The sequence below is a fragment of the Lithobates pipiens genome, unplaced genomic scaffold (genome assembly GCF_037356315.1).
Source record: "Lithobates pipiens isolate NorthernLeopardFrog02 unplaced genomic scaffold, aLitPip1_a1.2 Scaffold_13, whole genome shotgun sequence".
Lineage (NCBI taxonomy): Eukaryota > Metazoa > Chordata > Amphibia > Anura > Ranidae > Lithobates > Lithobates pipiens.
Window position 1 is genome coordinate 94,011,824 of NW_027507718.1, and position 25,803 is coordinate 94,037,626.

At 43.0% G+C, this 25,803-nt stretch overlaps 2 protein-coding genes across 5 annotated transcripts in view; one reads left to right on the forward strand and one right to left on the reverse strand.

Annotated features, from left to right (window-relative positions):
* Nucleotides 1–25,803, forward strand: part of TRMT10B (tRNA methyltransferase 10B) — a 61,160-nt gene that overhangs the window by 12,079 nt on the left and 23,278 nt on the right. For 3 of the 4 annotated variants that reach the window (XM_077475274.1, XM_077475273.1, XM_077475275.1), the window contains exons 4-9: nt 101–228; nt 733–885; nt 1,122–1,200; nt 4,192–4,259; nt 5,666–5,789; nt 10,683–10,812. In XM_077475274.1, coding sequence (XP_077331400.1) covers nt 101–228; nt 733–885; nt 1,122–1,200; nt 4,192–4,259; nt 5,666–5,789; nt 10,683–10,789 — 659 coding nt within the window. In that variant the 3' untranslated portion in view covers nt 10,790–10,812. Of the gene's footprint in view, nt 1–100; nt 229–732; nt 886–1,121; nt 1,201–4,191; nt 4,260–5,665; nt 5,790–10,682; nt 10,813–25,803 lie in introns of those variants that run through there. The other variant, XM_077475276.1, reaches the window with a different exon arrangement.
* Nucleotides 14,461–25,582, reverse strand: EXOSC3 (exosome component 3). Its single transcript, XM_077475272.1, has 4 exons — nt 25,306–25,582; nt 18,543–18,692; nt 16,691–16,842; nt 14,461–14,760 (listed from the first exon to the last, which is right to left on the reverse strand). Exons 1-4 carry the CDS (start codon nt 25,549–25,551, stop codon nt 14,553–14,555), a joined length of 756 nt encoding a protein of 251 aa, XP_077331398.1. The 5' UTR covers nt 25,552–25,582; the 3' UTR covers nt 14,461–14,552.

The following is a 25,803-nucleotide window of genomic DNA, read 5'->3' on the forward strand; positions in this document are numbered from 1 at the left end:
TAGAATTCTTGAAAAAACTTCTGGAATTTGTTATATTTCAATCACTGATGTCTTACTTATTTAAAAAAAAAAAAAAATTCTTGTGGTCTTTTTTTATCAGGTACTAGCCAACAGTTGCACAGTAAAAGATTTTTAAAAGCTTTGACCAAAGAGCGTCTTTTAGAAGCAAAGGATTCTGGTCCAAGACTTTGTATTGACTTGAGCATGACAGATCACATGAGCAAGAAGGTAATATTGTAAATGAATTGCATATTGTTTGTTGCATGGACCAGTAATAGTTGCACACCATTTCCAGTACAGATTTCCAGATAGTGACAACAGGGATCTGTGCCTGGGAAATGTGTACTGGCACCGCTGCTACCAGTCTGCCTTATTTTCTATGTAAGCACCCCAATTATTGAAGTTAGAGCACAACTCCATCCACTTGAAAATCATTCAGGTTTTCGTGATACCTGTGGCCCCGCCCCCAATCACAAAATTTCCCTCACTTTCTCTACCATTGACACTGGGAATTGAACAAAACAAGTGACTCCAGGGATTGTAAAAATGTTTCAATGCTTACAATCCATTTGACCCCTTATCTCCAGGACAGGAAATGAGGAGAAATCTCATGAGTTGCAAGCTGACAAAACAATTCACTGGAGTTTTAAACGTGAATAAAAAGGTTGTGGTAGTGTTAGATGTCATATGAAACATAAGTCATAATTTCCAAATATATTTTTCATCTTTTAGGAATTAAGTCGTCTGGCAGCTCAGATCAGGAGGCTTTATGGGTCAAACAAGAAAGCTGCAAAACCATTCTGGCTGTATCTGACAGGTTTTGTACAACACAGTCTGTTATATGATGAATGTGTGCGAATGAATGACGGATTTGTCAATTATCTTGTAAGTATTTCTGCAATTTTAACTGTGTTTATGGTACTATGCATTGAGTGCTACATATTAATGTTAGCTATGTAAACTTTAATAAATATTTGTCTTTTTCCAGAACTATAAATTGTATGTATTAAAAGAGATTTGTGCAGCCTCACTTTGGATACTTTCCAAAGTTTAAGTGCAGGCTAGCCGTCTGTATGTTATTTATGCAATGTGTTAAAGCTTGCATTTGCATACTTCTTCAGGTTGACTCAACAGAAAGCAGCTTTCTTGACATGTTTCCATTAGAATCGATCATATATCTTACTCCAGACTCGGACCATGGTAAGTTTGTGGAACCTAAATTATTTGTCTATTTTAAGTATGAAAAGCATGTTTTGCTCCAAATGGGCAAAACATAGGATTGTTTTATGTGCCATTCACACTAGCAAAATCATGCGATTCCCACTGCAACTTTTGATCCGACTACACTCAAGTAGTGCAGGCATCTTTATAAAATCACTGTGACCGTATATTGCACCGATCTAAACAGGTGCCATCGAAAATAATAGCTTCAACTTGTCATGTCAAGGGTAAGTTCACCTTTACAGAAAAAACTCAAGCTCCCCCCCGCTGACCTGGAGCTTGGCAATCACCCGCTAGGAGACCTCATATAGCCCCTTCACCAGTCCGGGGCTTAGAAATCCCCTCGGCTTAATCTCCTAAACGTACATCATAAGGAGGTACGTTTAGAAACATTCTAATTTGTTGGAGCTGACCAATCAGAAACCACGTAACCCGTCACCGCAGGCAAAGAGGAGAGAAAGCCGTAGGGATTTCAAATTCCCAGACCTAAAGCGGCTATACGATCTGTCAGAACGGGTGATCACCAGACTCCAGGTTAGCGGGACCAGATGCGATGGGAAGAAGGTCCAATGTAAGTTCACCTTACTCTTTAATCTTTCAAAATAAAAAGTCAAGCAATACAGCAGTCACCTCTAGAAATCCTCTTCTCTACCCTACTTGGAACTCAATTTCATGTGTTGCTGAGGGATTGAGGGAAAGCCTATGGGATTAAAGTAGTTATAAACTCAAAAGGATTTTCACCTTAATGAGATCTCTGCATTAAGGTAAAAAACCTTCCAATACCCCCTCTCTCTTCATTGGATTTGACTGACAGCAGCAGGAGCCAATGACTTCCCCTGCTTCCGTCAGTCCCAGTGGTGGATTGATCCAGGAGTCAAGTAAGCGTTTACAAGGAGCACAGCAAGTCCTGAAGCATTCATTATTTTTTACCTTAATGTAGGTTAAAATTAAGATAAAAAATGTTTAGCTTTATAACCACTTATTTGCAGTATATTCATGCAGATTTTTTTGTACTCTGCATCCTCTCTGTCTGGATTTGAAATCGCAGTCTGCTATTACAGCCAGCTTCAGTAAAAGCTGGCCACTGACTTACAGGACCAGCTTGTTAGCGCTCTCTGAAGTTGACACCATCCCTATACTGGGTGCAGGATTTACAGTGCCTTGAAAAAGTATTCACACCCCTTGAAATTTTCCACGTTTTGTCATGTTACAGCCAAAAACGTAAATGTATTTTATTGCGATTTTATGTGATAGACCTATACAAAGTGGCACATAATTGTGAAGTGGCAGGAAAATGATAAATGGTTTTCAATTTTTTCTTACAAATAAATATCTTAAAAGTGTAGTGTGCATTTGTAGTCAGTCCCCGAATCAATGCTTTGTAAAATCACCTTTCACTGCAATTACAGCTGAAAGTCTTTTGGGGATGTCTATCAGCTTTGCACATCTAGAGAGTGAACTTTTTGTCTATTTTTCTTTGCAAAATAGCTCAATCTCTGTCAGATTGGATTGAGAGCGCTTTGAACAGCAATTTTCAAGTCTTATCACAGATTCTTAATTGGATTCAGGTCTGGACTTTGACTGGGCCATTCTAACACATGAATATGCTTTGATGTAAACGATTACATTGTAGCTCTGGCTGTATGTTGAGGGTAGTTGTCCTGCTGGAAGGTAAACTACTGCCCCAGTCTCAAGTCTTTTGCAGACTAACAGGTTTTCTTCTAAGATTGCTCTGTATTAGGTTCCTCCCATCAACTCTGACGAGCTTCCCTGTCCCTGTTGTAAAAAAGAATCTCCACAACATCATGCTGCCACCACCATGTTTCACGGTGGGGATGGTGTGTTCAGGGTGATGGGCAGTTTTAGTTTTCTGCCACACATAGTGTATTGCTTTTAGGCCAAAAACTTCAATTTTGGTCTCATATGACCAAAGCACCTTCTTCAACATGTTTACTGTGTCCCCCACATGGCTTCTCGCAAACGGGACTTCTTATGGCTTTTTTTTCTACGATGTCTTTCTTCTTGCCAATCTTCCATAAAGAACAGATTTGTGGAGTGCATGACTAATAGTTGTCCTGTGGACAGATTCTCCCACCTGAGCTGCTGATCTCTGCAGCTCCTCCAGCATTACCATGGGCCTCTTGGCTGCTTCTTTGATTAATATTCTTCTTGCCCGACCTGTCAGTTTAGGTGCCGGCCATGTCTTAATAGGTTTGTAGTTGTGCCATACTCTTTCCATTTTCAGATGATGGTTTGAACAGAGAGAACTGAGATTGTCAAAGTGGAGTATTTTTTTTTTAGAACCTACCATGCTTTAAAAACTTCTCCACAACTTTATCCCTGACCCGTCTGGTGTGTTCCTTGGCCTTCATGATGCTATTTATTCACTAAGGTCCTCTAACAAACCTCTGAAGGCTTCACAGAACAGCTGTATTTATACTAAGATTAAATTACACACAGGTAGAATCTCTTTACTAATTAAGTGACTTCTGAAGGCAATTGGTTCCACTAGATTGTAGTTAGGGTTATCAGAGCAAAGGGAGCTGAATACAAATGCATGCCACACTTTATTATGTGCCACTTTGTGTTGGTCTATGACATAAAATCCCAATAAAATACATTTCTGTTTTTGGTTGTAAAATATGACAAAATGTGGAAAATTTCAAGGGGTATGAATACTTTTTCAAGGCACTGTATATACTGAGCAATACAAACGTTACCTAGCACAGAATCCAGATAGCCGACACATAAAACATACTTTTTGCTGCATACATTTGCAAATATATGTGAAGCCTCATGGTCATACAAAGACAACTTTGTAAAGCATGGCCCTATATAAAAAATAAATTTATTATTTCAGTAAATTTAAAGCACATTTGTGATCTACTATTTATATATATCTTGTTTAAATAGAGACAAAAAAGAAGTTGCATTTGTTTGTTTTTTAACTTGCCTTTGCTTTATTCCAAGTCCTTGAAGATTTTGATCCATCTAAAGTGTATGTTCTGGGAGGACTGGTTGATGAAAGTATTCAAAAGGTCTGTATAAAAATGTTGCATTTGCCTATTAGATTATACATAGAAATTAGGGATGCAACAATACCATTATTTTTTTTTAACACTGGGTACCGATACTTACTTTTTTTTTTATACTCGCCAATTAACAATACCTATCGCCTAGGAAGAGTAGGTGATGGGGTGGTTTTGGAAGTGTGTGTGTGGGGGTGGGGGGAGATAGCTGCAGAGAACTTCTTATGCCGCGCACACACGACCAGACTTTTCAACATCAAAAGTCAGACGGAATGATTCCGGCAGACCATTCGATCGTGTGTGGGCTGCAGCAGACTTTTGATTTGCAAAAGTCTGACAGACTTTAGAAATGGAACAGGTTTCAAATTTTTTCCTGACAGAACTCCGCCGGACCCAGTTCCTACCGAGAAATCCGCTCGTGTGTGTGCTAGTCCGAGGGACAAAAACCGACGCGAGCGCAGCTATTGGCTACTGGCTATGAACTTCCTTATTCTAGTCCAGTCGTACGTCATCACGTTCAAATCCGTCGGACTTTGGTGTGATTGTGTGTGGCCAAGTCCGTTCATTCGGAAAGTCCGTCAGAACTCCGTCGAAAGTCTGTCGGACCTAAGTCCGGTCGTGTGTACGCGGCATTAGAGAGAGCAGCACAATTTTCATGGTGTGCTCTAAGATAAGGAGTTGTCAGCAGCAGGGAATGAATCAATAGGTAGGCTGTGCTGTGTTCTCTGCGGGTCTCCTCCAGTATCAGCCTGAGGCTTCATAACTGATTGTGTGTCGTCCATCCCTCTTCTGCCTAGATTTGGCTGGACTTTGTGTGGTGGGGTTAGAGGGGAGAGAGAATACGCCAGTGTCCTGAAAAGTGGGCCGCATCTCCAGGCATGCAGCTGGTGCCATCTTGCCTGTTCTGCCGGCAGAGGGATAGAAATCGGTAAGCCGCTAGGGGGGGCTTGGAGGACTTTTGAACATGTCACCCAGGTAAAAGAGGATCCTGGGCAGCAGCCTAAATGGCAAAATCCACTCCAATAAAGTTGCTCTGTTCGCCACTGAACACATTAGGAAGGCAGGAGCGCCAAGCAGCCTCTTCCTCGCTGGCCAGACACACACCCTGTTGACAGCTAAAATGTCATTGGTTGTTAAGGATGCAGCGGCTCCGCTCCTTAACAACCAATAATTTCTGACATTCTTTTCTTTACATTTCAGCTGTAAGCGCGGAAATCTCCCTGAAAGAACAGAGCCAGACAGTATCGGTACATTTTCACGAGTACCGATACCCGTGCGAATGCCTAATGTCGGCACCGGTGCAACCCTAATAGAAATTGTTCACATTTCTGTATTTGAGAAAATATTTGTACACCTGCTAAACATAGTATACTAATCATAAACATATTTTTTTTTTCTCTATTCTTGTGGCTTAGAAAGTAACATATCACAAAGCTAAAGAAAATGGCCTGCAGACTGCACGACTGCCAATTCAAGAGTATATGGTTAAGAGAGAAAATGAGAAAAATTTCCACTCTGAGATACTGGCCATTAATCAAGGTGGGTTTTTATTATGCTATTGGTATTGATACAGTGGGGAGAATTTACTAAAGCTGGAGCAGCTGTGCATAGTAACCAATCAACTTCTAGCCTCAATTTGTTCAGTTAATATTTGAAAATGGAAATGGATTGGTTGCCATGTCCACTTACTGCAGATTGTGACAGCTTATGTTTTAGTAAACTCTCCTTGATGTACAGAGGGGACAATTATTATTTGTTCCCCAGCTTTCATAACCTATCGTTTTTTTATCATATGTGTATTTTAAATGATAGGGACAGAATAGCAACCAAAAATTCAGAGAAAAATAATATAACAAATGTTATAATTTGAGTTGCAGTTCCGTGAGTAAAACAAGTATTTGATCCCCTATCAACCAACAATAATTCTGGCTACAGTATGTGCTCATTTGGTACACAATTTAATCCTGTCAAGTTAAGAAGGTGCATCTAACGACAGCTCGTTATACAAGTGATACTCAAAAAATTTGAATATCGAGCAAAAGTTCATTTATTTCACTAATGCAACTTAAAAGGTGAAACTAATATATGATATAGACTCATTACATGCAAAGCAAGATAATTCAAGCCGTGATTTGTCATAATTGTGATGATTATGGCTTACAGCTCATGCAAACCCCAAATCCACAATCTCAGAAAATTTGATTATTATGAAAAGGTGCAATATTCTAGGCTCAAAGTGTCCCACTCTAATCAGCTAATTAAGCCATAACACCTGCAAAGGGTTCCTGAGCCTTTAAATGGTCTCTCAGTCTGGTTCAGTAGGAATCACAATCATGGGAAAGACTGCTGACCTGACAGTTGTGCAGAAAACCACCATTGACACCCTCTATAAGGAGGGAAAGCCTCAAAATGTAATTGCAAAAGAAGTTAGATGTTCCCAAAGTGCTGTATCAAAGCACATTAATAGAAAGTTATGTGGAAGAAAAAGGTGCACAAGCAGCAGAGATGACCGCAGCCTGGAGAGGATTGTCAGGAAAAGGCCATTCAAAAGTCCTGGTCTGTTGCTCGGTGGTCTAAAGTCCTCTTTTCTGATGAGAGGAAATTTTGCATCTCATTTGGAAATCAAGGACCCAGAGTATGGAGGAAGAATGAAGAGGCACACACTGCAAGATGCTTGAAGTCCAGTGTGAAGTTTCCAGTCTGTGTTGATTTGGGGAGCCATGTCATCTGCTTGTGTTGGTCCACTGTGCTTCATTAAGTCCAGGGTCAATGCTGCTGTCTACCAGGAGGATTTGGAGAACTTCATGCTTCCTTCTGCAGATGAGCTCTATGGGGATGCTGACTTCATTTTCCAGCAGGACTTGGCACCTGCCCACACTGCCAAAAGCACCAAAACTTGGTTCAGTGACCATGGGATTACTGTGCTTGATTGGCCAGCAAACTCACCTGACCTGAACCCCATAGAGAATCTATGGGACATTGCTAAGAGAAAGATGAGAGACATGAGAACAAACAACGCAGAAGAGCTGAAGGCCGCTATTGAAGCATCCTGGTCTTCTATAACACATCATCAGTGCCACAGGCTGATAGCTTCCATGCTATGCCGCATTGAGGCAGTAATTGCTGCAAAAGGGGCCCAAACCAAGTGCTGAGTACATATGCATGCTTATACTTTTCAGAGGTCTGATATTGTTCTATGTACAATCCTTGTTTTATTGATTGCATGTAATATTCAAATTTTCTGTGATTGTGATGATTATGGCTTACAGCTCATGAAAACCCCAAATCCACAATTATGACAAATCACAGATAGCTTGCTTTGCATGTAATTAGTCTATCTCATATTAGTTTCACCTTTTAAGTTGCGTTAGTGAAATAAATTAACTTTTGCACGATATTCAAATTTTTGCTAATTTGCAGAATTGTCGCTGTCATTAGATTTAGTGTTTGATGACGAATTTCCCCACAAAACGATATCGCTCAATTCTGCAAGTGATTCTAAATTATTATCGCTGTTTTCTAGTTGGTCTAAAATCACTTGACATAAAGGGACACTTTTTGGTTGCTATGGACAATCTCCAAATTCCAGCTAGAAAAAAAAAAAAAAAACAGTATTTATAATATAAAAGTGCATGCACGGCCCTGCACAGACCACTAGGGACAAAGGGGGTGTGTAATTTTTTTTATACCGTACTGTAATCTGTAAGATTACAGTACTGTGTTTTGTGTATTTTAACTTTTTCGAATTGGGCGCCGATCTCCGTCCTCATGCGCCGTAACGTCGCGGAGCTCGGCGGCACTCGGGCACTGTGTGAATCGAGCGGACAGCTCGATCACACAGCGCGGAGGACATCGCTGGATCCAGGGGACAAGGTAATTAACCTCTCCCTGTATGCAGCGATGCGATCCCGAGTCTGGCTTGGGGTTACCGCTTATGATACTAAAATCCTAACCCGAGCCAGACTCGGGATTACCGCCAGGGAGGTTAAATTGCCGAAGTCGGGACTTGACATGTGGGAATGAAATGGTGCGAGTTCATCTGTAAAAAATGTCATTCCCGCTGTCAGTGTGAACCAAGGCTTAAAGATCACCATCATGGGCAAGACCAAACAAAATTGTGAAACTACACAAAGCTGGAATGGGCTACAAGACCATCAGCAAGAAGCTTGGTGAGAAGGAGACAACTGTTACAGTGATTCTTTGCAAATTGAAGAAATACAAAATAATCACCCTTGGCCTGGCAATCCATGCTAAATTTTGCCTCACAGGGAAAGGATGATCATGAGAAAAGTGAGGAATCAGCTTAGCACTACACGGGAGGAGCTTGTGCAGAATCTAAAAGGTAGTTGGAACCACAGTCAACAAACTAGAGGTGCCACGACGAATCAACGTAATCGATTACGTCGACGTGCGTGCAGGGCATCGATGCCTCACAGTGCTTAGTATCTACCGCTGTCCTCCGTGCTGTCATCCCCCTCTCTTCTCACTCTCCGTGCCGCTGTCCCTAGGGGTGCAATGGATCGTCACCGATCCGTGATGCGAACGGGTCACCCCGCTCGGATCGGCACATGCCGCGGCCTCGGCCTTAGGAGAGGCCGCGGCTTCGGCTTAGCTCTGAAGTGGCGCCCATCTTTCTACACCCAGGCGTTTACAATGTGATCGCTCCGACAGAGCGATTACTTGTAAACAAACCGGCGTCATGACGCCGGTTTCTCTCTCCCCTCTCTGTACTGATCTGTGCAGTGGAGGGGAGAGGTCGGATGGAAGCAGCCATCCCTCCATACCCAGCCCGATACTCTGCCTGCCTGCCAATACAATACTCTCAAGGTTATCCAAAGGATTAATTAGCTAATCAAAAAAAACAAAAAACACTAGATTCATTAAAAATAATAATCGGATAGTCGTTGACTAATCGAAAAAATAATCAATAGATTAGTCGACAGACAAATTAATCGTTAGTTGCAGCTCTACAACAAACAAATTACTGGTAACACAATATGTCATCTTGGATTGAAATCCTGCATTGCCTGTTAGGTCCCCCTCAAGTTTTCCGATAAACATCTAAATGACCTCCAAACCTTAATCCTATAGAAAATGTATGGAGTGGCAGGAGCTGAAACTTAAAGTTGCTAAGCGACAGCCAATAAATCTTAAAAGGAGGAGTTCCAGTCTGTAAAAAAAAAAAAAAAAAAAATAAAGTCAGCAGCTACAAAATACTGTAGCTGCTGATTTTTAATATAAGGACACTTACCTGTCCAGGGATCCCGCAATGTTTTCACATCTAGCCCATACGTTAATCGGCTTTAGGTGCAGAGGCCAGCATCTCTAGTGAGGAAAACGGGAAGTAAAACCTTGTTTCCTACTGCGCATGGGCAAATTGCGCTGCACTTTCTGAATGGTCCCCTCCTCCTCTGGGACCTCTGTGTCCCAGAAGGCAGCAGGGGGGGGGGGCAAAGAAGGGGCCATAAATGACAGGCAAAAAATATTTGGGGGGGGCACACCCTAAAAGATGCATTAAAGATGGTGCAGCCATAAGACCATACAACAGAACAAAATATTACAGCGCACACATGCAAAAAAGACATTTACCTCCAGCAAGTTTTATTTAAAACACCTAGACATTTTCAAAAAACATTATCAAAAAATATGGGGATTTGGTCACACCATATTGCTATATGGTGCTTAAGCCCACTTACTGCAACAAAATACCCCATGACTAGTGAGTCCTACGCTATCTACAGATTGGGAGATCCTGCTTCTCTGAACCATCTTTCATAAATGATGTAGATCTTACCAGGAAGTGGGAACCCGCTTACACCAACCCCCCCCCAAAAGTGCCAATGGGAGGTGTGAACAAGCGGAGCTTCCCTTTTTCTAACTGGATTTAAACACTGAATCTCCAGCGGCCACTTTCCAGTGTAGAATTGAATTTGTTTAGCTTGCCCTGCCTTATAACAGTCTTCCAGACTCTGTAAATACGGTCCATTTTTTTGTATTTCACTATACACCGCAATAACCAGTCAGCTGTCGATCACAAAAGTTACCTTACAGGACGAATGCATCCTACCACCAACAAGTGATTGTAGTAGGTTACACAATTTTAGCTGCAGTTCTCCTTATAGCAAAGAATTAAAATTAAATGTCCGCTTATTGGAGCACATTCTTGATGTATTTGGGATCCCAGCAGCAGGCTCATTATTGTCACCCTTACCAAGGGCAACAAGTGTAAGGCATGTCTGACCATGTTAATGTTTTCGGTTTTCTTTACTCTTTTTTTTTTTTTTTTTTTTTTTTTTGTCGAGGGTGGCCTCGCTAACAAGCGAAGCTTGCTTTTTCATACATAGTCTGCATTTATGGTCAGTGAAGCTCCTGTTTTGATTTTGTCTATTTTAAATGTATAATGACCATGACCTTGTTTACACTTTTCTTTAGCGTTTGATGTCTTATGCACATACCATGAAACTAGAAGCTGGCCAAAAGCATTAAAAGCTGGTGTCTCCCAAGGAAAAGGCTTTGTACTTCATAATGATGAACTATAAAATAAACAGTTGTAAACTTTAAATCCATGGACCTGTTTAATTTTTTTTTTTATCTGTTTATTGAGGGGTTGCATACAAACATTTTGCATGTTTATTTTTTTTTAATAAATACTATGACAGGCAGTAATACAAGATTTCTGTAAAGCAGCGTTTAGACTGCTTTGCCAGCCACATTTATCTGGTAAGCGCACCCTTCATTTGGGGTGTGGAAGGAGCACTTACTATGGATTCTAAAGCCCACATACACACCATCAGATTTTCTGCTGATTTTTTTTCCCTTCAGATTTACCAAAACCATATAATATGAGGTCAAACCTTAGGAGTTTCAATTTGTATGCAATCAGGCAGGCCCTTGCAATACATGATTTTGGTAAATATGAAGGATAAAAAAAAAAAAAAAAAAATCTGCAGAAAATCTGATAGTGTGTATGGGGCTTAAGAGGTAGTCCACTGCAACTAATCACGCAAGGTGTATATAGTGGTGATCGGGACCTTCTCCTAGCAACCCATTGCGTTTTTCCTTTTATAGACTGAGTTGGTCAATGACATATGGTAGCATTGCTATGCCTAATACTTTATCGTACAGGCCTAATCAACCCATCGTTTTATTGCTGGGAACCACAGCTTTCATTACCAAGTGCCTCCCTTTTTGTTGCTATAGTAATACAATGGGTTTTCTTGGAGTTAGGCTACATTTACACTGGCAATTGAGGACACAGTGAATTGTAGACGCCGGAATCAGGAGGTCCCTGCTGCGACCACATTCACTATGACAGGTTGCCGGTGGCCGCCACCGTCCATACAGCCAGCAATTACCTGCAGTGATCACAAAGTGCACTCAGCAGTGACAGATTTCTTAAAAGGCAAAAGTCCAGGTTTCACTGGGCCAGTGGTCGCCAAACATTTCTCCCATTTACACCAATGACAGGGCACTAGTTCTCAGATACCAAAGCTGCAAGCTTTATTGCAACTAGGACAGTTTCTACTCCCAATGACCATAGTTCAGCCTCGCTAAAGTCGGAAGCGCAATAAACTGGTCCTTTGTTTAGAAAATTTGAAGACCCCTGGTCTAGGCCAAAGCTGACCCAAACCATTTTCATTACTAGGTTATTCAGCTTTAAGCATTGTATCATACTGTAGGATGTGTCGGCTGGATAAATGGATCTTTAGCGGCACTGTTTCTGCAGCAGAGTTTCCCAAAATCCTGGGCTGTAGTAACCGGAGTTTTGTCACTTTCTAGTAGTGTTGGACCAGTCCCTCGCTGTTTGCATTGCTCACTGAGGTCTCCATCAGACTGATGATCCATAAGTGATGTACAGGCTCTGGTAAAAGTGCTAGTACTGCAGCCCAGATTTTTGGCAGAGGCTATGAGTGAATGTGTTTAACCACTACAGATCCGCGCTATTGCCAAATGACGGCATCAGCGCGGACCTACATTTCCGGGACTACGTCTATTGACGTCGTCCCGGATACGAGCGGCCTGCGCGCCCCGAGGGGCGCGCGCGGCGCGCTCTGTGATCGGCGAGTCCGTGAGACTCGCCTGATCACCGATCCGTGCAAGGGGGTCGATCCCGACCCCTTATCACGTGATCAGCTGTCAGCCAATGACAGCTGATCATGTGATAGAACGGAGCCGGTAATCGGCTATTATTCCTCCTCGCGCTGACAGCGCGAGGAGAGAAAAAAAAAAGCCGATCACCGGCGGCCGTGATCGGGACATCAGTCCCGATCACAGCCAGCAATACAGCTGACCACCTGCCCCCTGCCAGTGCCCACCGCCGTGCCATCCTGAATAAAAGTAAGTGCCCCCCATCAGTGCCACCTACAGTGCCACCCACAGTGCCATCCAGCAGTGCCACCCACAGTGCCCACAATCTGCCTCAAAGGTGCTGCGACCCAGTGCCGCCCATCAGTGCCCAGCAGTGCCGCCCATCAGTGCCGCCCATCAGAGCCACCTATCAGTGCCACCTATCAGTGCCACCTATCAGTGCCCATCAGTCCCATCTATCAGTGGTACCTATCAGTGCCCATCCGTGCCACCCATCCATGCCATCTTATCTGTGCCCATCTTTGCCCATCGGTGCCGCCTTATCTGTGCCCATCTTTGCCCATCGGTGCCGCCTTATCTGTGCCCATCAGTGCCCACCAGTGCAGCCCACCAGTGCAGCCCATCAGTGCCCACCAGTGCAGCCCATCAGTGCCCACCAGTGCAGCCCATCAGTGCCCACCAGTGCAGCCCATCAGTGCCCACCAGTGCAGCCCATCAGTGCCCACCAGTGCAGCCCATCAGTGCCCACCAGTGCAGCCCATCAGTGCCCACCAGTGCAGCCCATCAGTGCCCACCAGTGCAGCCCATCAGTGCCCACCAGTGCAGCCCATCAGTGCCCACCAGTGCAGCCCATCAGTGCCCACCAATGCAGCCCATCAGTGCCCACCAGTGCAGCCCATCAGTGCCCACCAATGCAGCCCATCAGTGCCCACCAATGCAGCCCATCAGTGCCCACCAATGCAGCCCATCAGTGCCCACCAATGCAGCCCATCAGTGCCGCCTAATCAGCGCACTTCAATGAAGGAGAAAAATGACCCGTTTGCAAAATTTTATAACAAACTATTAAAACATGATTTATTTATTTTTATTTTTTTGCATCTTTTTTTGTTTGTTTAGCAAAAAATAAAACTCCCAGCTGTGATTAAATACCACCAAAAGCAAGCTCTATTTGTGGGAAAAAAAATGATAAAAATTTCATTTGGGTACAGTGTTGTATGCCCGCGCAATTGTCATTCAAAGTGCATCAGCGCTGAAAGCTGAAAATTGGTCTGGGACTGAGGGGGGTTTAAGTGCCCAGTAAGCAAGTGGTTAAAGTTATGTGCAAACTCCTTTTGGAAACATATCATGGTGCTGCAGTTGCATTGTACCACATTTATGTACTGTAGAGACACTTTAGAAAACTCCTTTTAGTAGTTTAAAAGGATAAGTTCACCTTTGGAAACGGGTTACTGCAGGAGTGGGAACATGCATCTTTCTGATCTTCTGGATCTAGTGACAGCAAGCGAGAAATCGTCTAACCCTGACCAGCTCACGGTTTGTTTTTTTTCTTTTTAAAAACAAACCACGGCTGGGTGAGGTTCTGCCCATGTCATTCATTCAGAGTATATGCCTGCATGTATGATGGACAGGCAGGCAGATACACTGACAAGTTTGCAGGAGTCCTGCATAGCACCTGCAATCTACTGATCACAAGTGCAAGGCTGTCCAGGCTCCTAGTAAAAATAAAATAAAAATGTATGCAAATTGATTTTGGAACAGGATGTCAAATTTCATATAGGTATGATGGTCAGGGGTTCACAAACATGGATATGGATATAGATAGAGAGATATATAGATATATTTATATTCACCAGCCGGCCTCTACCTGTTTATATCTTTAGGTTTTAGTATGTCATAATGGAAAGCTGGGTACCATTTTTAACTTGGTCATTTCTGAGTTCCCCCAAAAGTCATTCCCACATTTTACAGCAGTCTGACCACTGGCAATCCATAAACCCCTGTATATAACAAAGAAAAGTAGGTGGTCTTTCAAACTGCACAGGAACCAAGATAGATTTTTTTTTTTTTTGGAGTAAAAGTAAAAAAAAAAAAAAAAAAAAAAAAAAAAAAAAGCACAACATGCTATGTAACCAAACAATTTTTTTAATTAAAAAATAAAATTTGTATCTCAATACCATAAAACAAATCCTATGTGGTTCATTTACATCTGGATGATCAATACACGCTGTCTGAGAACTTAGCAAAAACCTGTTTCCTCTGGGCAGCAGTCAAAAATTCACAGGCTTCCAATAAGTTGGCTACAATTAAAGTTTGTTGAGTAGTTTTAGCCTTAATCCATATTCTTCCATTCATTCCAATTACCATTTCAAATGGAAATGCATTCATCAATTCCTGGACAATGTCATTCTGGGGTGTTAAAAGCCTAAAAGTAAAATAGAAAACAAAGTAAGTACCTTTTCATTTTAGCCACGTTTAAAAGGCATTCCAAAAAAATAGTAAAACGTTTACCTTAAAAGTGGCACTATACCCATAACAGTCCGATAGCTTTTGTTCTTCACCAAAAGAAGATACATTACAGCATACACTAAAATTGGTAGCATAATTAATGTGTAACGTGCCTCCAGCATTGCTCCTGTTTTTTCTTGCTGGAGGACACCATTTTTTTGGAGCCTAGAGCAGTTGCTTACATATTGGAACCTCTCCCCCCCTTCTGTGTGGTCTCAAAAAAAAAAAAAAAAAAAAAAAGTACCATCTTTCTGGTTTGTGTTTCCTGTAGAGGGCAGACCCAATCATCTCTCAAGTAAGCTGTCCTGAAACATGAGAAGGGAAAAATACATTTCCAGCCCTGATTGTCTTGGCTTAGCCATTGAGGGAGGTTGACAGAAGCTTTACAGTGCTGCAGTTCACAGGCTGCCAATGAGGGAGAGGAGAGAGAATCAGATAAGACACTATGCTTGTAATTTTGTGTTTTTTCCTTAGCAGTCTGTTGCTTTCTTCCCCCCTTCAGCAACAGTAGATCTTAAAATTGTCAGCTGATCGCCCTCTAGTGGCTCCAATTTTAGACAATGCAGAGAATAAAGAGCAACTGAGTATGTGCAGAGCAGGATGAGACCGTCCATCACTGGATTTTAAACAGTATAGACACTTATTTTTAATGTTTACAATGCTACACCTGCAAAAGGGGTCAGCCTGAAATGATCTATCAGGATTTAATGTTTCTGACAAAAATTCCACTTTAATGCATTCCCTACATGAAAGTAAAAAACAGTTTGTCAGTTGCTGTGCCCTCGTCCCTCATTGGCTCTTGCTGGTCAAACCACGCTGTGCTTGAGCCTGCACGTCTGCCCCCATAGCAACCGCACGTCACATGTTCCCACTCCTGTATCTCCCTGATCTTCTGCATATAGGGACAGCAAGCGAGAAATCTGCTAACCCCATCCACTGTCTCTCTCCCCCCCCCCCTTTTAAACACACGGCCAGGTAGGGCTCTGCCCACATCATTGATTCACAGAGTATGTGCCCGAGTGTTTGGTGGACAGGCAGGCGGAAGAGGAGCCACGATCACCAGTAGACGACCAGGCTTCTGCACAGGTGTCAATTATAATAGCACCTCAAAGACTTTTGGGAATCCGTACAGCACAGATTCAGACAGTGCCATTGCAGATTTGATATGTCAAATTGCTGCAATGTGAATTAGGGCGTAAAAGGAGAAGTCCAGCCTAAGCTTGTTTGGCTGGCCTTCTCCTATGGGTCACAGGAGTGCAATTCACTTCACACTCCTGGGACCCATTTTCAGCAGAGAGAGGTCTGAAGTCCGCTCTGTACACATCACGGATATCAGTCCAGGCACTACGTCATCCCAACAATAGAAGTCTGGATCTGCCAGGTGCCTGGACTGATGCCCCTCTCAGTGAACCGCTGAGAGCCTGAGACGGCAGCTCCTCGCCCCTCCACATCTCAGCGCTCCAGTGAGTGTAGAAGAACAGAGGAGAGCTTCTGATTGACAGTCAGCAGCTCTCTGTTTGGGGAGCTGCAAGAACTGAGAAGCTTGATCACTCAGTTGTCAGTGCTAAGACGCTGGGGGACAAATGCAGCATTGGACCGATGCTGCATCCACCTAAGTATAATGGAGGAAAAACACATACTTCTCGTTTAAAACCATTTTAAAGTGAAAAGTGAAAACCGGTCATGAGAGACATGTGGTGACTACTGGACATGGGAACACACGAGAAACGCTCAGGCTATGCTAGACTACAAAGCGGACCAGACAAAGGTTAGCATCTGTCTTTTTAACACAAACCAGTTTATAAAATATTAGGATTTAACCACAGAAAGTTAAAATAAGTGCTTACTTTCTTACTAGTCCTAAGGTTACTTTAAACATAAAGCCATCTTGTCCAATGACACCCTTCCCATTCGCTTTTCCAGAACCGTCAATACATGCCAACTCTGGTTCCATGTCTTTATTTGCCACGATGAACTGTCCATAAACGACGTCTCCAACCTTCCAATAAGTATAAACAAGATTAGATTTATATTTTGGAGGTATGCAAACATTCTACTGTAGTTGTGCATCCTGTTAACATTTACAGCTTAAAGACAGCCAGAAAACAGTTTTTGGTAATCTACAGAGAATCTACACTGGCATTCTGGCAAGAGAGGTGCTAAAGTTCCCAGGTATTCCTGCTAGACATGGTTATTAAAGCAACCTTTTTAAAAAAAAAAAAAAAAGTATTATATTAGGAACCAATCCAGCCATCTAACCAAACTGTATGTATGTATGTATGTATGTATGTATGTATGTATGTATGTATGTATGTATGTATGTATGTATGTATGTATGTGTATATATATATATATATATATATATATATATATATATATATATATATATATATATATATATATATATATATATATATATATATATATATATATATATATATATATATATATATATATACATACATACACACACATATATACACACACATACATGCATGCATACACACACACACATTTCAGACAATTGGCATAATTTGCCAATATGTACCTTCTGAGAGCAAAGGACTCCATTCCAAACTATTTAGTTGGATTGGTCCAGATTAATCAGGACGAACGTTATACTATGGCCATAGATTGAAGTGGCAGGTACTTTTTATGAAGAGATCTGGGGTCTATTAGACTTCAGATCACTCCTCTGCCCTTAAAGGCATTTGATCACACCAAGTGATCAGATTCTTTTCATTTTTAAAAATGATGCTGTCTACATCCTGGGAAACCGGAAGTCATGTATGCTCATCGCTTCTGGTTTCCTATAACAGAGGCAGTCAGAGCCATTACGTTCTCAATTTGCTTCTATGGTCAGCTGGCAGAAGCAATGGCTGGTGGATCGGGCATCCTGGAGGGACAGACGAGCCAGAGAAAGCCACAGAAGGCAGCGAGGGGGCCTCCCCTCCTGACGCTTGTAAGAGCAATCCAGCAGGTAGTCAGTCTCTAGGACTGCTTTTACAAGAGACGACTGTTTGCTCTAAAAAAAAAAAAACACGATACCAGGATGATGCCTGCAGCTGCAGGCATCATCCAGGTTTAACCATTTGATATCCAGCTATGTAGCAGTATGTCACTGTTCATCAAGTGGTTAAAGGGTTACTTTAATAACATATTTACCACCACTGTGCAGTTTGTTTTGCACAGAGTGGCCTCGAGTCCAGAATGCCGGACTCGGCCCTGCCCCCATCACTGGATTTGATTGACAGCAATGGGAGCCAATAGCTGCGCTGCTATCAATCTATCCAATCAAAAGCCGAGAACCCTGGGCAGCAAAAGGTAGAGCACATCTCTGCCAAGGGAACGAGATGAGTGACAATTTTTTTTAACCTTAATGCATAAGACGCATAAAAAGGTGGAAAAACACGGAGGGTTTACAACCCCTTTAAAGTGGAGTTCTAAAAACACACACACACATTTTTATATATATATATATATATATATATATATATATATATATATATATATATATATATATATATATATATATATATATATATATATATATATATATATATATATATATATATACACACACATACACATATATACACACACACATATATACACATATATCTTATATGCAATGTTATGCAGGAATTTTTAATCTGAAGGTATTGTTACAGAAACACGCAGTAAGCAAGTAAAACCTACCTTTACATTGGGTCTGTTTTTTTTAGTTGCACCCTCAAATGCCAAGAATGATAAAGAAGCTTGATCACTTCCACCAACATCAAGCTTAAAAATATCTCCAGCCTTGGTGGTGACAATTCCAATCACATGGTCCCCTTTAACAGGCACATACTAGAATAGGAAAAAAAAAAAAAAAAGTGATCACAAAAGATTTTTTTTTTTTTTTATAGATAGCATTACTACACATATGCTTCAGGTACTACAATGCAACAGACTCTGAATTTCAAAACACTTGGCAGGGATATCAAAGCTTAAAAAGTGTTACTAAACCCAGTACTCTGCGCATTCACTACACCTGATCTCCCACAGTAAAAGGACATGCTATTATTTTTGCAAATCTAAACTGCTAAATACTTTTTCTCATCAGCAGTATATAGCAGTCTTGTGACTTCTATCAGGTCCTAGTAGACCTTGTAGGAGTATTTCAAACTGTCTGGACAGTGCTAATTGGCCCTCTGTTGATCACATGCACCCTCCCAAGAAACCCCCCCCCCCCCCCCCCCCACAACAAAACTCTAGCAATACACACCAAACTGAGCAAGTGCAGCCAATCTACTGGCTCTGTAAATAAAAACAACCCTTTGAGACAGTGAAAGAAGGAGGATCAAAATAGCCTTTTTATACAATGCAGATAATGAACCCCTTAGGTTTCACAGTGAGTATAATAATCATGCTTTACTGTATATATAGACCGATTGTACTGTAGTGGGTTTAGTAACACTAAGTTTAGGTATGGCAATTTTTACATTGGTCTAGCTTACATGCCAGATCTCCAAGATCCCCTTGGAAGCTGGAGATCAAAAAAGAAGTTGTCTGCTCTGCATGGGCGCCATTCAGAGAATACTTACCATTTTCTCAGTATTCATTGAGAAAATGCTAAATGTTCTCCGTTTAGACGAGGTGGAGATCATGTCACCACCCTATCTTGTACAGAGAACTCTTTGCATTCATTGTGAAAATGAAATTGTTCTCTGACCTCCTGTGTTCACAATTAAAGAGGAAGTAAACACTGATGGGTTTACTTCCTCTTTGATTCCCTGCAAAGGTAAAGCATTACTATGCATCGCATAGTAGTCCATTATGTGTCACTTACCTGACACAGGAGCCAGTGAAGACGTCACTCCCGCACATGCGCACGGGAGCCGACACTCGCAGCATATCGCCGCGATCTGCGGCTTACCCAATCGATGGCTGTCTTCAGGTAAATATCTCCTAAACCGTATAGGTTTAGGAGATATTTCTTGGACCTACAGGTAAGCCTTAATCTAGGCTTACCTTAAGGTCAAAGTGGTTTGTAAGGGTTTACAACCACTTTAAGCAGGGCAGCTGTTTGGTATGGGACCTGGAAGCAAGTGGAGATCAGTGGAGTAGCAAAGTATAGTGGTCAAAGCACTTTTGGGGGGGGGGGGGGGGGGGGGGATTAGCTGCTCCCACTTCCGCTCCAGTTTTTGCATCTGCTGATTTAATTTTTGGACAGGAAATTGGAGCTCCTCTTTAAGGAAATCTCTTAAGCCCCGTACACACGAGCGGACTTTTCAACATCCAAAGTCCGAAGGACCGAGTCCGTCAGACTATCCGATCGTGTGTGGGCTGCAAAGGACTTTTGATTCGCCAAAGTCTGACGGACTTTAGAAATGAAGCATGCTTCAAATTTTCCCGAAGGAACTCCGCCGGACCCGGTCCCCTTCGAAAACTCCGCTCGTGTGTATGCTACTCCGACGGACTAAAACCGACGCTAGGGCAGCTATTGGCTACTGGCTATGAACTTCCTTATTCGAGTCAGGTCGTACGTCATCACGTTCGAATCCGTCGGAGTTTAGTGTGATCGTGTGTGGCCAAGTCCGTTCGGCCGAAAAGTCTGTCAGAACTCCGTCGGAACTCCTTTGGAAGTCTGTCGGACATAAGTCCTCTCGTGTGTACGGGGCATTAGGGCCTCACAGGTCCCCGTGGGAAGATTCCCCTCTATTACTTTTTTGGAAACAACCCAAAGTTTGGGATTTTCTGTACTTTCAATAATAACGGTAAACAGGGCAAAGAGAATAATGAATCCCCTCAACGGGGACACAGACAGCAATAAAAACCTGGCAGGGGTTCTAATTCCTCTCCACTCTATCCAAAACTAAAGAAAAATAAGTTTTACCTTCAGCCCCCATTCATTGTTTTTTGAGCACCCTACACACAATGGCCAACATCAAGAATCCCATTATTTTCCATTGTGGCTGTTCCCATCTGTATGCTCAGTCACCTGAAGCAGTAAAGCACATTTTGGCCCAACAGACTTTAATAGAAGCACCTGTAAATGCATGACAATACATGTCCTTGTGCCTGAACAACTTTTATCCTTTGATCCTCTGCACCAAAATGTGAATAAAAAAGAAAAATCAGCTTAGAAAGTCTCAATTTAGGTGTGAATAATATGTCTCTCACTCCGATACCATACATGTGTGGTGCAATTTTTGTTTCATCCACACACCTGCCTTATGCTGCATTTTTTGTTTTTGTTTTTTTAAGAGGTGTGTGTGCAGGGACGATACAATTTTTTTTAGGATAAGTTCACTTTTTTTCTTTTTATAAAAACACATGCATGTTTTTTTAAAGTAAACAAAATGTGCACTTATTTTTTTCTTTAGACTGCAGTCATTAAGGTTTCCAGGCTGACATTTGGTAACTCAAAGTTCTCGAACCTTCAGCTCCCTCCACATATTTTCTGTGGGATTAAAGTCTGGAGACTGGCTAGGCCACTCCAGGGCCTTAGTGTGCTTCTTCTTGAGCCACTCCGTTGTTGCCTTGGCCGTGTGTTTTGGGTCATTGTCATGCTGGAAGACCCATCCATGACCCATTTTTAAATGCCCTGGATGAGGGAAGGAGGTCCTTACCCAAGATTTGACGGTACACGGCTCTGTCCCTTTAATGAGGTGAAGTTGTCCTGTCCCCTTAGCACAAAAACACCCCCAAAGCATAATGCTTCCACCTCCATGTTTGATGACAGGAATGGTGTTCTTGGGGTCATAGGCAGCATTCCTCCTCCAAACACAACGAGTTGCATTTATGTCAAAGAGCTAAATTTTGGTCTCATCTGACCACAACACTTTCACCCAGCTCACCTCTGAATAATTCAGATGTTCATTAGCAAACTTCAGACAGGCCTGTACATGTCCTTTCTTGAGCAGTGGGACCTTGTGGGTGCTGCAGGATTTCGGTCCTTCAGGGCATAGTGTGTTACCATTTTCTTGGCGACTATAGTCCCAGCTGCCTTGAGATCATTGACAAGATTTTTCCCCATGTAGTTCTGGGCTGATTTCTCACCATTCACATACATGATCATTGAAACTCCACGAGGAGAAAATGTGCATGGAGCCCCAGACAGAGAGATTGACAGTTATTTTGTGTTTCTTCCATTTACAAATAATTACACCAACTGTTGTCACCCTCTCACCAAGCTGCTTGGCGATGGTCTTGTAGCCCATTTCAGCCTTGTGTAGGTCTACGGTCTTAGCCAGCTCTTTGGTCTTGGCCATGGCGATTGGAATTTGATTGCTTCTGCAGACAGATGTCTTTTATACAGATAACAAGCTGAGATTAGGAGCACTCCCTTTAAGTCCCAGTTCACACAAGTGCAGTGGACACTGCAAAACCATTGCGGGTTCCCACATCACACCTGACTCTCAAGGCAGTTCACACTACCATATGCAAACTGCTGGGAGTGTCAATAAACTGTTAATGACACCCCCATTTCAGTTCACATATCACAGTGCAAACTGACAGTTCGGACAGGACTCAGATCACATGGGTGTGAACACCCATGTGATTTGAATCTGGTGCGGACCAAAAAAAGGGCCCTGTGCAAGTTTGGTCTGAATGAGAAGCAAATTCAGCTATACTATCTGTATGGCTGAAATCGCAGTGCAGACATTGCGTGCAAACATGTGATCTCGCACAGCGCACCAATGTGGACCCATTAGGAGTGCTCCTAATCTCAGCTTGTTACCTGTATTAAAGACACCCGGGAGCCAGAAATCTTGCCGATTAATAGGGGATCAAATACATATTTCACTCATTAAAATGCAAATCAATTTAACTTTTTGGAAATGCATTTTTCTGGATATTTTATTTTTCTGTCTCTCACTGTTAAAGTGGTTCTGCACCTTTAAAAAAAATATTAAAAGCCAGCAGCTACAAATATTGCAGCTGCTGACTTTTAATAAATTGACACTTACCTGTACCAGGGTCCAGCGATGTTGGCGGCAGATGACGAGCAATCGCTCGTCTCTCTGCTGCCCCCGCCGCCATCCTCTGGCAGGGAATCGGGAAGTGAAGCATTGCGGCTTCACTGCCCGGTTCCCAACTGCGCATGCACGTCTCTGCTGGTCCCCGCTGTGTCCTGTGAACTGTGTGTTTCTCAGAAGACAATGGGGGGGGGGGGGGGGGCATCTGAGGCAGTCTTGTCCTGGAAGTGGGTGCAGATACCTGGATTATCCAAGTAACTGCACCCCCCCTCCCCCCTGTAAGGTGCCGATTGTGGCACCGGAGGGGGGGAGGGGGGAGGTTGATCAGATGAGCAGAACTTCCACTTCAGGGTGGAGGACCGCTTTAAAATAAACCTATCATTAAACATAGACTGATCATTTCTTTGTCAGTGGGCAAGCGTACAAAATCAGCAGGTGATCAAATACATTTTTTACTGTAGTTTATTCATTCACAGAACTCTGAACTAATGACATGGCTGCGTGGGTGTTATTTTTAAGTTGTGACAGCGGGTGTGGGGGAGAAGATCCCCTGCTTGCTGTCACAATAAGGGTTTGGGGGTGCTGTACTTTAAAGATGTTATACCTTAAATACGATGAGTGTATCCTTTATTTTTTAATTTTTTTTACAATTCATTTTTCGTTACTTTACTATCAAGTAGGGGCTTAATATTCCCCTATGTCAGTGATGGCGAACCTTGGCACCCCAGATGTTTTGGAACTACATTTCTCATGATGCTCATCCACTCTGCAGTGTACTTGATCATCATGGTAAATGTAGTTCCAAAACATTGGGTGCCAAGGTTCGCCATCATTGCCCCATGTCATAATAAGATCAGATAACAGGTCCTCTTCATAGAGACAATAGGGGTCTATTAGACCCCTAATGTCTCCCTTGCCACCAATGCAACTATTCTAACACAGATTGTGCTGGAATGGTTGCAATAGCTTCTGTGTAATAACGGATGGCAAAACCCAACAGGGATCGGGGGGGGGGGGGTTCTAGAGCAGCCCACTTTTATCAGAAAGGATTTTGCCGGTGTCCTGTCGGATAGTGTCCGCTGCGTACTGGACAACCAGATTCTGAAAATAGCCGAAGATGAACGGCGCCTACGCCGTAAGTCCAGGTTCTAGCCCCACCATCCAAGTGGACATAGAGTTAGACTAAAAAGAGCCGAGCGAAGCGAGCCCACGAGGGGCACTCTAATATGTGCAGCCCTATGTCCACTTGGATGGTGGAGCTTGCACCTCTACTCAAGGCGCAAGTGCCGTTCATCGTCGGACATTTTCTAAATCTGCTCCGCACTGCGCAAGCGCAATACGGGGCGGACACTTTTTGATGGCAGGACTGTATATGTCACGTCGGCTCTTAAAACTGGCATCAGCAACAGCTGTGAGCTTGATGTAACCACTTGTCTACCAAAGTAGCAATGGGAGAATCAAGGTAACATCATGGGAGACAAGTAGTTACACACATTACATCACCTCCTCACTGTATCAAAAGTCTTTGAAAAGCAATCACAAATGACTTTGCTGAGAGGTGACACTAGCATCTACATGTGTAAATGTAACATGTGTAACCACTTGTCTACCAAGGTAGCAAACATCATGGTAGACAAGTGGTTACACACGTTACATTTACACATGTAGCTGCTAGTGTCACCTCTCAGCAAAGTGATCTGTGATGGATTGCTTTTCAAAGACTTTTGACAGGGAGGAGGTGATGTATTACCGCCCATTTTAACCCTGTTCATGCCCCACCATGGCTCCAGTCACTTGAAAGGGTTGAGTCCGGTGGTGGTACCACCTACTATATGGGACAAGGATCATTTTGGCTGTGGTCATGAAGCAAAGCATTGTGGCACTGGCATACATACACCCTGTCCAGCCGTGTTTGCAGTTTAAAATTGAACTTCCGTGCCACATTTGGCATATACCCAGTTTTTACAGGCACCCTGCTCCCACTTCCTCCGGAAGGGAGATCACCTCTCTCTGCAATCTTCTGGGGCACGTCACAAGTCCCAGAAGTTTGCCTGGCCATTCACAGCATGACTCACGCATGCGCAGTGTGCACCCGCAGTTAGATTGCTGGCACAGCTGAGAGGAGCAGGGCTTCATACGCCCGCATCGCTGGACCGTGGCCGATTAAAAATCAGCAGCTACACATTTTTGTAGCCGACTTTTAAATGGGTGGAACTCCGCTTTTCGGGGGGGGGGGGGGGGGGGCGCTGGTGGGGTTGTAGAAACTTGGCTGGACTTCATGCCCCCCCCAAGTCTAAAACCAGCTCAGAATATATAGACAGCACTAAAAAGTACAGGCCCTCTTTTTGTACAGCGACCAATCACAAACCTGATTTCATTTTCAAGTCATGCTCAGCAACATGAAAAAAAAAAAAAGCAAAACGCTGATTGGCTGCACACAGTATCCTTATTACATCTGTTCATAGTAGATATAAGCACACAGCGCAGGCGGCCCTCACCCTCTTCTGCTGGGAGTCCACCCAGTACACCGCCGGGTCCCTGTGCTTCATCACTCCGCACTTAGTGACCCGCAGGTTGTCTCCATGCCGAGCAAGCCCCGGACCGCACACAACCCGCTCCCGGCCGGATGAAGGAGACGAGGATGTCAGAGACAGCAAGCCGTCCCCTGTCTGTGCCGGCAAAACGAGCACATCTCCAGGTAACACCACCTGACCCACCGCATCCCTGACTGCCAGGGAAGCCATGCTGGGGAAGAGTAAGAGACGACCCGGAAGTAGTAAGAGTGGGAGGGAGGGGACTGAAAACACGTGGGGCCATTGTGTACAGGAGACAGGAACCACGTGGGCTCACCGGGCTAGATGCAGTACAGAGCTGTCTATGGAGCTCTGGCTCCTGTCTCCTTTTATGTTGTCTGCAGGATTATAGTTTTTTTTCCCTCTGATTTAAAGGCATAGTAAACCTTTTTACAAAAATGTGATCAATTCACCCACATTATA

Excerpts from the sequence above, each read along its gene's own strand:
- EXOSC3 (XM_077475272.1), bottom strand. The coding sequence starts at position 25,551 with ATGGCTTCCCTGGCAGTCAGGGATGCGGTGGGTCAGGTGGTGTTACCT. Across the intron at positions 18,693-25,305 it reads TGGACTCCCAGCAGAAGAGG|TATGTGCCTGTTAAAGGGGA; the intron begins GTGAGGGCCGCC and ends TTCCTATTCTAG. Across the intron at positions 14,761-16,690 it reads ACCTTAGGACTAGTAAGAAA|GCTTTTAACACCCCAGAATG; the intron begins GTAAGCACTTAT and ends TTTTACTTTTAG.